General features: G+C 42.8%; 1 protein-coding gene across 1 annotated transcript in view; it reads left to right on the forward strand.

The window, feature by feature from the left end:
• The window catches only part of LOC111865758 (UPF0489 protein C5orf22 homolog), an 814,265-nt gene extending 798,835 nt beyond the window's left edge, over positions 1 to 15,430 (forward strand). Inside the window, exon 5 of the mRNA XM_033751951.1 lies at positions 15,208 to 15,430. Coding sequence (XP_033607842.1) covers positions 15,208 to 15,430 — 223 coding nt within the window. The remainder of the gene's footprint in view (positions 1 to 15,207) is intronic.
• The last annotated feature ends 947 nt before the right edge of the window (positions 15,431 to 16,377 follow it).

Here is a 16,377-nt window from a genome sequence, read left to right on the forward strand (position 1 = left end):
CCCTTGGGCCATAATGTGGCTGGAAGGATTACATTAATTGAAAAATGCTATGACCTCATCGAGAATCTAACCCGCGACCTTCCGGCTTGTAGTATAGATTCCCAACTAAGCTACCGCGTGTCGGAAACTGTCAGACGAAACTTGGGTGTACAGTAAATGTTGGCACGTCTGCTACACAACTTGCGCAGTGGAATGAGTGTCTTATATAACCTAAAAAGCAATCAGTCATGTTTATGTGAAGTTGCATGGGCTCTATACTTACCAGAAACAATATGTGTGTCGTGTGTGTGAAATAATGGCAGACAAACAGGATTGGGCAGTGCGCCTGAAGGATTATGTGACCACGCCCTCTCCGTGGGCAGGTCAGCCATTGGTCTAATTAGTATAATGTGCAGCATAACCATCTGATGATCACTGTGCTATTGTATGGGCAATGCTGCCCCTAATGGAATATATTGTGCATAGCAAAATGGCAGAACCGCATATGACACACCCCGTGTCATAGGATGATTCGACATACATGTCACCAACCAGGCTGCTGTAGCGGCAACGATAAACTGTTGTAGTTAGGAGGTGTTTGGTTCGAATCTCGGTCAGTACATCGGCTCTCCTGATTGGGGATTTCGTGGTTCTCCTCAGTTCCAGACAAATGTCGGAGCACTACCTCGATTAGACCATGGATACCTCCTTCCAAATTCTATCCAATTCATTTTTCAACTATCATCCTATCCTCGACACAGAATAATCTAACTGCAGATATGTCGTTAAACATTGTACCAGGAAATAATACAAATAAATACTCAAGAGTAAGTCGCGTCTCAGTGACAAGATATGCAGCATGTGGCTGACGCATTTATGCCAACTGAATCATCTATTCTAATTTCTTAACTAAAAATAAAAACAAGAAATCCTCGGAAGAACTAATCGCCTTCTATAATTTCACACGGCACGCACCGTATAGAAAACGACGCGGCAAACAATTCCGAGTGTTTCTTGCGTATTCACTCCCGAGGGAACATGTTTACCGAGTCGTTGCCTAGCAACGATCAGGGAATACACACAGATAGTGAGATATTCTAATATACCTACTTTCATTTTTATAATAAGTATGCTGAATAGAGGGCCAAATACCTGTTCGTCGCCCGAGATATGGTCCATATTCTGAGAGGTCATAGTATCGGTCATTCTAAGCAAAAAAGTATATATATATATATATATCCTATTCGAAAATGTTTCCGAGATACAGCTATTTCACTGTACAGGTCGAAAACTGTTGATGAGAAAGAGATGTCACGTACTGTTTCTGATACCGGTATTTATTGTTCAAGTGACAAAGTTGATACATTTTACCTAGTGTAATGCATTTCCGAAAATTCCACCGTCAGCATCAGTGCACTTTGCAGCTCGTGTGAGGACATGGTGTGTTGCTCGTCTGTACAGTGTACAGCAGTGCTGTCCAACGTTCTTACGTACTCGGGCACAATTCACTGATGCCTATGGAGGTGCGGGCGCCACCACACACTACTACTACTAGTACTTCTACTACTACTGCTACTACTAGTAATAATAAAAAACAATAATAATAATAAAATTTTTCGAAAATATTTAACAGTACTCAGACGTTCAAAAATGTATCTTGTCTTACAATCTGAATTAATATTAAAAATCGGCTCAATTATATGTGGTTACGGAGGGCGCCAGAAAAATATACCACGGCCCCCATGGCGCCCGTGGGCGCCGTGTTGGACAGGGCTGGTGTACAGTGTACAGTGAAATAGCTCTGTCTCGGAAACCGTTCGGAATAGGACACATGTACATATACACAGCATAGAATGTCCGATACTGTGACCTCCCGGAATATTGACATTCCCTCCTGGAACAACCTACATAAGAACGTAGTATTTAAACTTCAAAGTGTGAATAACACTCAAATTAAGGTATCGAAATGTGTGAGGTTCTCAGCGGGTGTTATGAAGAGTTCTATTTTCTTTCATATAATAGCGTGTAGTCCGTTGAAAGTCGACCGACTCTTTGGAGAAACATCTGAAGATGGAGACGACATACTCCTCCGAAACCTCGATTGACTTCCAGTGGACTGCACACTGTTACATCAGAAGATAGAGCTGTTTAAGATATTGGAATTTGCTCATGTAATTGGGAAAGAGAATTCGAATCACATCCAAAGACTCTGCAGAACTTCTACAGCCGTAGCTGCCGTACATATTGGCAAGAGCACACAGTGATGAGATTAGTAAGATGTTAGGGTGTTTTCTGTTGGGGCCGTTGTGATCACCCGTTAGGCTGGCAGGGTGTGTCGGTCTTGTCACGCTCCGAGAGCTACATCGGGCGTGACGGTGATTAACACCGAAACCTTGGGGCTTATGTGGATATGCAGCCAGCTTCACATGTCTTCTGGCGTCTTGGGATCGTATCCCTTAGCGTGAGAAATGTTTGACGTAGGGATCGTCTGATGCATTAAATAAGATTAAGTTGTACGACTCTCGAACGGACGTCAACTCACCTATTTTTCTTAACATTTCAAAGACTGGATTTCTTCTGAATCATATATAAGGATTCAGTCCGTACCTCACAGGAAACACATTACGTCTCCGATACAAAGCCCAACCGGTTAATGCTGTTTAGGGAAAGAGTTGCTGTTTATAGTGAGAACCATATGGAACACACAAATACATTCTGTGGTTAGATTACAGAGTTTTGGTATATTCAAGCAGGTGGTACATACAGTGACCACTTGGCTTCAAAGACCTGATGTTTCAAGCTATTTTATGCCTGTACCGACTTAATTTAAGTTCCGGGATATCTCAGTCATTATAGTAAGACCGTACATGTTACGTACAGGTAAAGAGTAAAGCTTCCATTGCAACAGCCATGGAGCTGCTAGGGTTCTGAGACTTCGAGGCTCCCACATTTTCTAGACTATAGGCTCACAGATGGCGATAAGATTGTCAGCCTTACGCACAAGCCGCCTTTTACCCCTAGTAAGATTCCTGACACTCATTTCTATTATAGGCTGAGTCGAACTGAGGACCATAATGCGACTGGAAGGATTAGGCCAATTGAAAAAAAAATCCAATAGATGAAAATGAAAAAAATGAAATTCACTATAATCTGTTCCGCTTTAAAAATCATCATCAGTCTTAATACCATTTTTGTATCTCTTTTGCTTTAATATTTTTAGAGACCATTCAATTCCTGTGTGTGTTTTCCTCTTAATAAGGCTTTTGTTTAATGCAATCCAACTGACGCGTCCATTAGTCTACACGTACTGTTTACACGTCATATCCAGGCGAGAGCTATGCACGATAGGTCTAGTCTGCTGCATTCAATCCATTTATCTTGTACACTTTCACTGCAAATTTCGACTCTATACACAATGTACCTTTCAAAATCCTTTCCTTCATTAGCCAGTATTCTGTTGGCTAGTGGTGTAACTTTTTAATACATATACGTGTATATACTGTTACCCTATATAATATTTACATTAATCCATGATTTCTCACACTGCGGCTCGCGACCCCAAAATGTTCTCCGAGTTCTCAAGAATTATATGAAATATTGGCGGGTTCCCTACAAATTTCTGACAAGTGAGTAGGAATTATTATACGAACCTTCGGAATATTGACATTCCGACAAATCATTCTCGAAATTTTTCATGACTGTACAGGAACATTTTATAGCTTACTGTAGGTGTAGAGAGGCTGTAAAGCTAATTAGGTTCCTGCTGTCACTGTACAACCTGATAGGGACCTGCAGCAGTGCGCAGAACTGCACTTTTCGTGACTGTACAGGAACATTTTACAGCTTACCGTAGGTGTAGGGAGGCTGTACAGCTATTTATGTTCCTGCTGTCACCGTACAGACTGACAGGGACCTGCAAAGTGTGCAGAACTGCACTTTTCGTGGCTTTACAGGAACATTTTATAGCTTAATGTAGGTGTAGAGAGGCTGTAAAGCTAATTAGGTTCCTGCTGCCACCCTACAGCCTGATAGGGACCTGCAACGGTGTGCAGAACTGCACTTTTCGTGACTGTACAGGAACATTTTATAGCTTACTGTAGGTGTAGAGAGGCTGTAAAGCTATTTAGGTTCCTGCTGTCACCGTACAGCCTGATAGGGACCTGCAACAGTGTGCAGAACTGCACTTTTCGTGACTGTACAGGAACATTTTATAGCTTACTGTAGGTGTAGGGAGGCTGTAAAGCTACTTAGGTTCCTGCTGTCACCGTACAACCTGATAGGGACCTGCAACATTGCGCAGAACTGCACTTTTTGTGACTGTACAGTCTGTGTTAGCTATCATACGATTGCTACTGTCTTATCACACCTTGTCTACACAGCAGTCATATCATGATAGCGAAGGACTGTGTGCTGAGGTTCGGAAGGAAAGAGGAAAGATTTTTCTCTTCTTCACAACGTCCACGTCTGCTATGGGCACTATTCAGCCTCATATTCAATGGGTACCAGCGTCGATTTCCCTGAGGTAAAGTAGCCGGAGCGAGAATCTCACCACTTACCCTCATCTAGAGCAGAGATCAAGAATTATGGAAGTGTGCCTCCACTCCCCTACATGCCTTCAGGGCACAGTGCGTAATTAATTAAACATAGGGATGACTTTACGTTTTTTGCCTTGTCTACATAACCATAGAGGAGCAACATTTATCGCCACTAACTTCCCGGCCGGCACAGATGTCTTCAGCTAACTGTTGCCCATCCGGCATTTACCCTGATGCTATCTGAGGTTATCGCGCATGCGTGTTTGGTGTCCATCCAATTTGGCGTTATTAATATAACGAAATATACGTGAACTCATTCTGCCGACATAAGTAGATATTAATAACCAGTTTTGTACGTCGACTCCTTTCAAAGTTGGAACCTACTCGTGACATGATTGTAATTTGTAGTCACTGGGAAGGAGCCATGTTTCTGTGAGCTCACCTGTTTCCTGTACACACCAACACGTCCGGTCCCTGGTCACTTATTGTAAGCGTTCTTACAAAGTTCGCCTTGTGTCGGGGTCATGTCTGCCTGTCTCTGAGATAGTGTCAATTCCGAAACCGTTGGAGAGATTTGAAAACATCGTACGTTATTCTTTTATTCAAAGTTGTCTGGCAAGTTCGCTTTTCCGCCATATTGTTCCAGAATAAATCCAAGTTTTCATAGGGTCATAAATTTACTGCTACGTCTATCCCATAAACCACCTCTCTCTTTTTTCTTTTTTGTAATTTTGGATAGGGAGGCTACCGTCACACCCGATTTACAGTCATATTGGTACATAATGAATCCTGGTTTACAAAGAAGCTTCCAGAACTTTTCCTAAAATTCAACATAGAGAAATTCCGCGAATTTCCATTAGAGTAACTTCTCGCTAATCCGGTCAGATTTATTCCGGATCAAAATATAAAAAATTCTGTTCACAATTGAGTATATACACACGTACTTTAAGACACATGACGTTTAGGAACGCAGATGAGTCACTTGTTTCTTCAGACAAAAAAAAATTGACGGTTTCTTCAAACGTTGAACAACAAATACAACTTTTGAGTTTTCTATCGATGAATAAATGTATTGTCCATTTATAGGTTTTAAATAAATGCTCTACTCTCTCATGGAGCTGAGCCCTTATTGAGAAGCTACCAGTTGTGCAGCTCTTCAAGATCCTACGAGCATTTTATTGAACCCGAAAATTCATTATCACGTCCACAAGAGCCATCCACTGGTCCCTATCCTGGGCCAGATCTATCCAGTCCATACCATCCCATCCTGTCTCTCAAAGTTCTATTTAATATTGTCCACCCGCCCACGTCTTGTTCTTCCTAATGGTCTCTTTACTTCTGGCTTTCCCACCGATATCCTATATGCATTCCGCTTCGCCTCCATTCATTCTAAAATTCCTGGCTATCTCATCCTCCTTGACCTAACCATTCTAATTATGTTTGTGAAGAGTAAAAGTTATGAAGCTCCTCATTATGCAAATTTCTCCATTCTCCCCTCAGTTCATTTCTCTTCGGTCCAAATATTCTCCTCAACGCCCTGTTCTGAAACACCTTCAGTCTATGTTCCTCCCTTAATGTAAGAAACCAAGTTTCACACCCATACAGAACCACGGGCAAAATTGTAGTTTTGTGTATTCTAATTTTTATGTTTTTGGACAGTAGAAGAGAAGACAAAAGGTTCTGGACTGAATGGTAGCAAGCATTACCTGAGTTCAATCTCCTCTTAATTTCCTCCTGAATCAGGTTTTGATTTGTTATCGTCGTTCACAAATATCTGAATTGTGTCACATTTTCAAAATATCTGTTTTCCTATCTTCATATCATGATTTTGCCTTGCATTTCGCGACAAAACAGAAGCATATACTTAGTTGCCTCTGTGATTACTTTTAGACCAACCTCCTTAACAGCGTCAATTAAAGTTTAAGCATTTCTCTTTACGGCATCTTCTCGTATATTATCACCCAGTAGATTCACATCATCAGCACAGACCAACAGCTGATGTGTCCCGTTTAATTTCAGTCCCTCCTGGTTTCCCTGGACCTTCCTAACGGCATATACCAAAGCAAAGTTGAAAAGCAGTGGCGACAAAGCATCTCTTTCTTTTAGACAATTTTGGATAGGAAAATTATTAGACAAATATTTACCTATACGGACTTTACTATACATTTCTTTTGAACATATTTTAATCAGCCCAACTAGTTTCATGGGTACCCCAAACTATATCAGAATATTGTACAGTTCCTGCCTCCTAACTGAATCCTAGCCTTTCTTGAAGTCTATGAATAGCTGATGTACTGTCTCATCGTACTCCCTTTTTTTTCTCCAGTATCTGACGCATGCCAAAGATCTGATCGGTAATTGATCTGTTACGTCGGAACCCACACTGATGATCCCCAATAATTTCTTCTATATACGGACTTAACCTGGAGAGAAAGATGTTGGATAAACTTGTGTATGAAGTTGATAGCAGTGATATCCCACGATAATCACTACAGTCAGTTTTATAACTCTTCTTGTGAACTGGTACAATGATAGACTCCTTCCACTGATCAGGCAACTTTTCCTTATTCCACATAGAATTCATTACCTTATGGACCTTAGAACGTAATATTTCACCTCCTGCTTAAATCGGTTCTGCCAGAATTTGATCACTACCTGGCGATTTATATCTTTTCAAATTTGCAATACCTCTTTCAAACTCAGAGGATCTAGGATCACTTACTGACGGCTCAGCTGTATGGATTTCTGTCTGCCTGACATCACTGATCACTGTACACATTCAATAACTGGGAGAAGTATTTCTTCAACCTGTTCAAAATATTGTGGAATCTGCAAGCAGATCACCATTCTCATCTTTCGCTAAGTTACTTCTAGACTTGTAACCCATCTTAAAGACATTTATTCCTTTATACAGGTCTCTAATTTTCTTGTTCTTTCCATTCATTGCAAGCTCATAAATTTTATCCTTCAGATATTATCTCTTTTTGTTCCTGAAATGCCTGCTGGTTTCACGTCTTGTATTGTTCAGAGTATCCCCGTTTATTTCGCTTGGATCCTGTAACCATTGCAATTTAGCCTGCTTTCTTTAATCTAATAATTATGTGCATCCTTCGTCGATCCATGGCTTATGCTTCTTCAGTTCATAATAACCTAGACTCTCTTTGGCAGAAGTTTTGATATTCTCTAATAGTTTCCCAAGCTCTCTTAATATCCACCTCAGTGCCCATGTTTTCCAAAGCCACGAACCTATTTGACATTTCAACACAATACTCTTCTTTACCCTCTTTTTATTTTTCTGTGGCGCTACAGCCCCCAATTTGGGCCTAGGCCTACCTCCATGAAACTCTCCTTTTCACTTCGGTTTACTAGATCTTACACATTCGGTAGGACTCCTTGGGCGAGTGATCAGCTGGTCGCAAGGCCTCTACCTGTACACAAACACAAAAAAACGCACACAAACATTCATGCCCTGAGTGGGATTCGAACCCACGATCCCGGCTTCCGAGCGAGCGAAGACAGTGCATGCCTTACACTGCTCGGCTACCGTGACCGGCGTTCTTTACCCTCTACCTCATTTAATTTCTTGAGATTTAACCTCTCCATTTAAACTCTGTGCGTTTTTTGTTTGTTCACTTCCAGTCTTTCCCTAACCTTTGCCACCACCAGGTTGTGGTCAGTATCACAACCTGCTGTCCTGTATGATCGAACATCAGGTATATTTGAATGCCGTCTCGTATCTATCAAAACATGTTCAGTTTTGTGGTTCGCCTTTCCATGAGGAGATGTCCAAGCAAATTTATGTGAACATTGCCTTTGCGACAATAAGATTTTTGGATGTGGAACAATTTTCTCCTCTAACTGCGTTATCATTACTATTGTCTAGGAAAATCTAATTCACAGTTGTTCGTTTGAAAATGTCTTCCCTACCTACATCGGCATTGAAATCTCCTTCAGTGATTTTTTGTGGTATTTAGGGTATTTATCGAAATCATGTTCTGCTTCTTCGTAGAGTCTGTCCTTCATGTCATCAATTTTGTCTTCTGCTGGGGCACGAACATTCAGCACCATTATATGACAACAGCGACCTCTTAGTGCTGTGTATGACAACCTGTCGCTAACGAACTTTACCCTCTTGCCTGCCGGAATAAAGGCTCCACAGTAAGGCTTTTTTATTTATTTTTTCCATCAGCACTACTTATATCTTTAAATTTTCCATTTTTTTGTGTTTTTAAGTTTTTTAGGGCTACTTTTATTTCACCAATTCCAATTATCATTTAATCTGAATGACCTTTCCCCCCCACCATTTCTCCGGGTTAGTAAGGGCTCAGTGTGTTTAATTAAGTGAGGTCACTAAACTGCATAAGAACGACGTTGATAATGTTGTGTTCTACTTTATGAAGTACACCCTTCCCTGTTTGGCGCCACTGGCAATCTCTCCTCCGCTAATTAAGTGCACTGACGACTTCACCATGTAACCCTAATGAATATACCGTCCATTTCAGATTTGTAGTAGCCCTTAATTTCGTGGTTTGATGAAAACCGGGAGGGAAAACCGAAGTGCATGGAGAAAACTTATGGCAGTGCTAGTTTTGTACGCCATAAACCCCACACGGCCTGCCCGCCATGTTTGGAGGCTGGCCACTAACCGCCTGAGCTGCGGCAGGGCCCTGCAAGACGAAAGCCGTGGTTCTGAGTAACAGCGCGTTGCGTTAAGTTTCGGCCACACAGAGCGCTACGCTATATTCGCTACGTACGCTACGTACGCTGTGTACCTCTGCGACGCAGCTAACATAGGGAACATAGCGTACGTAGCGTAGGGAAGTCTGTGTGGCCAGTCACATTGGCAATAAAGGGAGATATTCTTCTGTTCGTATAGCGAACATAGCGTACGTAGCGTTCTGTGAGGCCGAACCTTAAGGTAGAGTTCGATACGTACCAGGGAGCGTTNAAGGGAAATATTTTTCTGTTGGTATAGCGAACATAGCGTACGTAGCGTGCGTCACGTAGGGTGCGTCGCGTACGTAGCGCTCTATGTGGCCGAACCTTTACTCCGACTTCTGTTGCAACAGCTACGTCGCACTCCGGGCCTTTTCACAGTTCCGACTTTTCCCAACAGATGTTGCTCCTGTTTTAACATGCAGGTTAATTACCTGTCTTGGTTTGGAAGATGTCGCGAGACCGCTTATTTAACCGTGAAAGGATTAAGGATATTTATAATAAGATTACAATTATTAATGATCTCATGTACTTTGTTGTACCTACGTTAATGGGGAATACCTCTCCTCTGATTTTAGCTTTTTCTTCTGCCCTCAATATCGTGCTTCTTATGTTCCTGTCGAAACGGCTGGTGTAGTGGTAGTTAGTTATTGGAGAGGGTGGGGTTTCCCATGCACTTAGACCAGTATTGGTCCATTGTGCTTCCCTCTATGATATTCTACCAGTCTCTATACCCTACCGATATTGGTGGGTGCCATCAGTCCCGACCGAGCCAGCGAGTTCGCCTCTATTGGCTTGGCGGTATCTATAATGCTTCCCCCATCTATCGGAGGCGTTAGAGACTACTGTTGGGCGGGAAACGTCCTGAATTTGGCTCAGTGACCTCCTTTGTAGATATGAGGTTCTTTTACGTGCCGTAAAGCTACGACACGGGACCCACGGCTTAAAGTCCCTCCCGGAGGATTTGTTCCCTGAATTTTTCCGCCCTTAAAAATTCCACGACCTCCGCCGGTTTTGAACCCGCGTACCACGAGTCATGAGGTGGGAACGTTACCTCTAGACTACGGAGGCCGCTTGGTGTAGTGGTAACTATCTAGATTCGTACTGAGAAAGTCCTCGGTTAGAATGTCGGCTAGGACACTGACTACCCTGGGTGGGACTCTTACTATCCTGGCCGGGGTTCTTACTATCATGGCCGCGACCCTGAGTATCCTGACCGGGAAACTGAGTGTGCTGGCCGGGACCCTGATTATCCTGGCCGAGACTCTGAGTATCCTGGCCGGGACTCTTGAGTATCCTGGCCGGGACCCTGAGTATCCTGACCGGAACATTGATTGTCCTGGCCGGGACCCTGATTATCCTGGCCGGACGCTGTGGACAAGAGAAAAATATGCTGCCATGAATCGAACACGGGCCATCCAGCTCGTAGCGAGTTGCCATACCGACTGAGCTATCCCCAATGTATGTGATCTGTGTTCTTCTTGAATTTATAACATATATCTTTATTAATATTAAAAGCCGGGATAAAGCAGTCGGTATAGCGACCGGCTGCGTGCTGGACGGCGGTGGGCTCGGAGTTCAAGCCCCGGTACGATAAAAATTTTCTCTTATCTACGTCGTCTAGACGGGCTCTGGGGCCTGCCCAGCTTCATATGCAATGGGTACCTGGGGATAGCGCGGCAGGGGCGTGAAGCTGACCACTCACCTGTAGCTAGTGCCGAGGTTAGGAGAAACTGGATCTGCGTGTCCATTCCCACGTACGCCTTTATGGCGTAGTGCTTAATTAGTTAAGTACAGGGACAACTTTACCTTTTTACACGATACTCGGTTACATGTGCCATTCTTCTGCATGCGTGAATTCTGCAGTACATGATGCGCTTGTCTCATCGGACCCCATGCAACAAATTCTGGCGCGGAATTAGTAGAAGATGTAATGAAGACGAACAGTAAAACTAGATGAATAAAAAATTTCATGATTACATTTTGGGCAAATGTACTTTGTTTTGTGCTTCATGCGTTAACGTAACAGTACGCCTTATGCTTGCCAGACGCCATCTTGCAAGCAATCCACCGCCTTCCTCAGTGGTAAGTGGGAGAATATAATGAAGAACTTTGTAGTAGGAAGAATTAATAATTGCATGTGTCTCTGTGGTCTAGTGGTCAGAGTTCCTCGCTACAGATCCAGAGGTACCGGGTTCGATTCCCGGCGCTACCATACTTTCTGAGTAGTAGGTCTGGAAGGGGTCCACTCAGCCTCGTGAGGATAATTGAGGAGCAACATGAACGGAAAAGTAGCGGCTCCGGTCTAGATAACCGAAATTAATGGCCGTGGGGATTCGTTGCGCTGACAACACGACACCCTCTATCCGCCAAAGTTGTCACTAACTTCATCGACAAGCGGCGGTCGCTCGGTCGGTATAGTTCGTTTGCGAACTAAAGACACGGTGTTTGTGTTTTGTTTGTTTGTCTATGTATTTATTGAGCTTAATCTGAAGAACACACTATTGGGATAAGCAAGAGAAACTATCTGTTAGTACAGAGATGAAAAGGAATAAAAAAAGTATCACTACAACCAATTTCTTTTATGTCAGAAACTTAAATGCATGGTCTCCATCCAGCTGAAGCCGATCTTGGATACTTCCTTGCAAGGGTTCAGTCTCTCCAGCTGCCCTCAACACAGTCTGAAAGTCCTCTTGCTCTAATCCCTCTTGCTCCTAAACCCCACGTGACTTTTTAAAGTACGTACTCAACTGTGAACAGAATTCTTCACGTTTCATGTTTCGATCCGGATTAGCGAGGGTTTGCTGCGGTCAAATTGATACCGCTGGAGGCGCCCAGGTTTCATTCCAGTTCTGTTCTGCAATGATTGACGTCTGTTTTGAAGACGCCGCCCTAATGAATCAGACACTAATGAAGAGAATATTGAATTCATAGTCGAGAAGTCTGTGATGTATTGAAAGTGTAATGAATGTGCTTTGTGTGCGCCCGGGCATTGCGAATGTGGCTTGGAGCCGAAACAAACTGCGCATGACCTTCAAGTTCCTGCTACGTCATTTGGTATCACTGCCTACTACAATGGTAACTCTGTGTCTTTGGTCACGCCATAGCTCAAGCGGTTAGTCGCTGGCTTCCCACCGAGGCGGCCCGATTTCGATCCCGGGTCTGGTCAAGTGGGATTTGTGGTGAACAAAGTGGCGCTGGGGCAAGTTTTCTCCGAGTACTTCGGTTTCCCCTGCCAATCTTCATTCCACCAATTGCTCCACAATCACCCTCACCTATCATCTGGGGCTGGTACAATAGGCCAGAAGTGGCCGCAGTACAAGGGACTTAGTCCCACCCCACTAGCAATAAAAAAAACTCTGTGTCTAGCGTGGAAGAACCGATGCCTTACCTTGAAGATGGAGGAACAGGCTTCTCCCAAACGTTTATATTCGTGTACCGAGTCGGACTTGGCATTCCGGAAGACATGATATTTACATGAACCTCTGTTACAGCCTCGGATATGAAATGCAGTTTGGTTCGCACGACGAACACAGTGACTGAAGAGGCCTCGCTTATAAGAGCAGCTGTTATGTGGTCTCTTATTACCGTGGCCACTGCAGCAAGGGTCATTATACTTTGCAGATATCAAGGTTATCTCTTTGTTGCTACCCATGAAACGCAACGGAAAAAAGTAGAACAGTCCCTGTGTTTAATTAATTAAGCACGACTCCATGAAGACGTGTGGGGATATAGCTCCAACATTCTTGATCTCGGCAGTAGTGGGAGGTGAGTAGTCAGCTTCACGCCCCGACCTCTTTACTACCGGTGAAAGATCCCCAGAAACCGATTGGAAAGGAGGCTGGGTGGGGCTCGGGGTCGATCTGGACATTATGGAATAGAGAAAAAACCGCTTGCTCCTGTCGAAAATTGAACCCCGGCCTTCCAATCCATCGCCCTACCGACTGAGTTATCCCGTCCCTGCTTAGAGATTGGAATCACCAACGCTTTCAAAACATGCATACTCACGTAATCAGTAAATGTGTTTCGAATAATTTTAGTACATGTTGTTTTATTTTTACGTATATACGGGCTGCAGCAAAAAGAAAATATACATCTTTAAAAAATGACAAAACTAATGGGCCAACAACATCATAATCCTACCAGACAGATTTAAGTAAACCCCCAATACAAGAATTAAAATGATACCTAAGTGAAGAGAAAAAGTATAAGAGTTACGCCACTGGGCATAACAAAATCACGAGTCAGTACTTATCGATTATATATATTTATTGCAGATTCTGCAGATTACGTACAATAAATGTGTGGTAAAACTAAGGTTCTTAGTCTTCACTAGTCGTGTCCTAGCAACGGACTTATAACAGTCAAGGCCGCGCCATAGCTCAAGCGGTTAGTCACTGGCTTACCACCGCGACAGCCCGGGTTTGATCCAGGTCCTGGTCAAGTGAAATTTGTGGTGGACAAAGTGGCACTGGGTCGGGTTTTCTCCGAGTACTTCGGTTTCCCCTGCCAATCTTCACTCCACCAAATTCTCAATCATCATAATCACCCGGGACAGGCTACAATAGGCCAATCAGTGGCCGCCGTGCCGAGTGAACCCAGTAGGACTCCACCCCCCACTAAGCTAATTTACAAACAATTATAACAGTCTCACTGTAACTTCAGTTATCACATGAAGTATTCTTTTTCACAACCCAATTCCTTTCATGCAATTATCCTGCAGCTGGCAAATTCAAAGACTGAACTCACTTCAATTCCTCTGCTCCCAAGTTCATATCCCGGTAGGCTGCCGTCTCGAAACTTGACTCGACTCTATGTTGCTACCGGCAGCTTCCGAACTCAACTCAGTTCTCCTCAAGTGACCTCTTCTTTATAACAACTTTTCAGGGACCACAGAGAAAACACGCTCTCCTCATTGCTGGGAAGGCGTATGTACAGCACCGTTTCATAGCAACGGAAGTTATTCGTATTCGTTGCCGCGGGAATGTGTTTACCGAGTCCTTGCCTAGCAATAAATGTCTATTGTGACTTAGCTATCCCGGCTTTTCACAGTATTAATACACTTCAACGCCTGAGAAAATAAATATGTAGTGAATCGCAAGAATTTGATTTTACGAAATGTTACACAGGAAGAATAGCATCTTAGAATGTAGAATGGATTAATCTGGCTCATGACATTGACAAACCGTATAGCTCCTAAGGACGGACTCTGCCCCATGAAGTTAGCAGAAGGGAAGTATACACAAATTTAAATTAAATTTATATTTCTTTAAATTCATCGTGTGTAAGGAATATAATTAAATATCTTCATCGCTGAAATCCATGCAGAAATGCGTTTGAATGTTTAAATATCGCATTCCTCATGGTTGCGGCGCCTCACTTCAAGAAGAATACATAGACATGCGTGCCGTTTACACTACTGAAAGATATTCTAGAAGACACTTTCAATGATTCATGGGCAGGCAGTTTTACAGACTCGCAGGGCCAGGCGTGTTGTGGTTTAGAAGGCTGTGATAAGAAAGTTTAGTTGTGAAAGTGATATTGCTTGCGCGTATTCAGTGTCAAGTAGTGGAGTGTTATATTTTTGTGTCTTAGATATAAATTTCCCAGATAAAACGTGGGATTTAGAAAGGTAAGGGAACATGAGAAACAAAAAGCGCCACAAAGACAGTGTTGAGGTTAGGAGTTCCACTGATTGCAGTACAAACATACATATTTTACCAATTGCTTTTAAAATAAGGAATGTGTCTAGGAGTGTCAAATGAAGCATATAATTTTGGATAATTCTTTCAATACCTGTGGTTTAGTTTGTTATATGAGAGAATTCAGTCGTTCTTATGATTTGAAGCTTGTTAATTTTATCCTGACTGTGTTAGTGAATATAGATGGAAGGAATCTGCTTATATGATCACGCTTCTAATTCTTTTTCAAGGGAGCAGCTCATTCAAATTTGGTGATATTAGCTCCCATATTGCAGGTTTCAGTCGGTACACGCTCTTGTCCAGGAAGTGGAGGCCCACTACCCTGGCGAGCAAATTGACTGGACACTGGTGCATGATGCTGGCTGTACTTGTGATGATACAGACTTGCCTGATCACGTGACAACAAGAGACGACATACAGCAGCTTATCACCACCTCGTTCGCCGGTCTTCTGAGCTCCCTGCCCGGACCTCCGACCATCATCACCATCTCAAGGTAGGGATCTGCATTCTGTAAATACAACACGCGCGAACGTATGGGGAAATCAACATGTGTTCAGTTGTCACGCAGTTTCATGTAGGATTAAATGCGGTGTGTTACATAATGATAAAGATTTCTGTGGATAACTAGAAACTTTGTGAAGAATGACATTACGAAACGCGCTTTACTTTGTAGAAACCCTGTACCGGGCCGGCTTCTTCCGATGATGTCTTCGGAATAGGCTGTTTTCGACTAAATCAGGTATTCTGACCCAAAAAGTGAGATTCAGAAATGTTATGATCTTTTATTTTCAACAGCAAAACATATGGATATATATGACTTGTTACGCGGTTTGAATTAGTGGCGTTGTTTCAGCGAGAATGACTTCTATTGACGTAATTTATTCACATTCTGTTTGACAGGACACAATAGCGAAAAAAACGCGTCGTTTTGGCTCATAAGTCGATACACAAAACTGTGAGGTGATAGCAACTTCTTGCTTCCATTACATCAGAAATAATTTTAAAACTTACTTCTCTCATATGTATCCAAAATCTGGTTCGCCAGCGTTATCAGGCTCACTCAGTGAGGTGCGATAAGGTAAGACACATCTCCTCTCTGGTTTGGCTCTATTAGCAGAAAACGCAAAATGTTTTAGCCTTCTACTTCAAGCAGTAAGATGCCAGGTTACATTATATTCCATGAATCCAAAGTCAGTCAAAATTACTGTAGGATGTGGAATATATCTGTAATTACAAGAAACATGTGTACAGCCCACCTGAAGTTTCCACACAAGAAAACACAAAAAAATACATCCATATATATATATATATTCTGTTCAACTTGTACAGCGAATGCCTTACCAAAGAAGCTCTAGACGGGCTTGGAGACTTCAAATTAGGAGGGCAAATTATTCAAACTGTGAAATATGCAGATGACCTTGTGTTAATGGCTAAGGAAGAAACT

The sequence above is a fragment of the Cryptotermes secundus genome, unplaced genomic scaffold (genome assembly GCF_002891405.2).
Source record: "Cryptotermes secundus unplaced genomic scaffold, Csec_1.0 scaffold543, whole genome shotgun sequence".
NCBI classification, from domain to species: Eukaryota; Metazoa; Arthropoda; class Insecta; order Blattodea; family Kalotermitidae; genus Cryptotermes; species Cryptotermes secundus.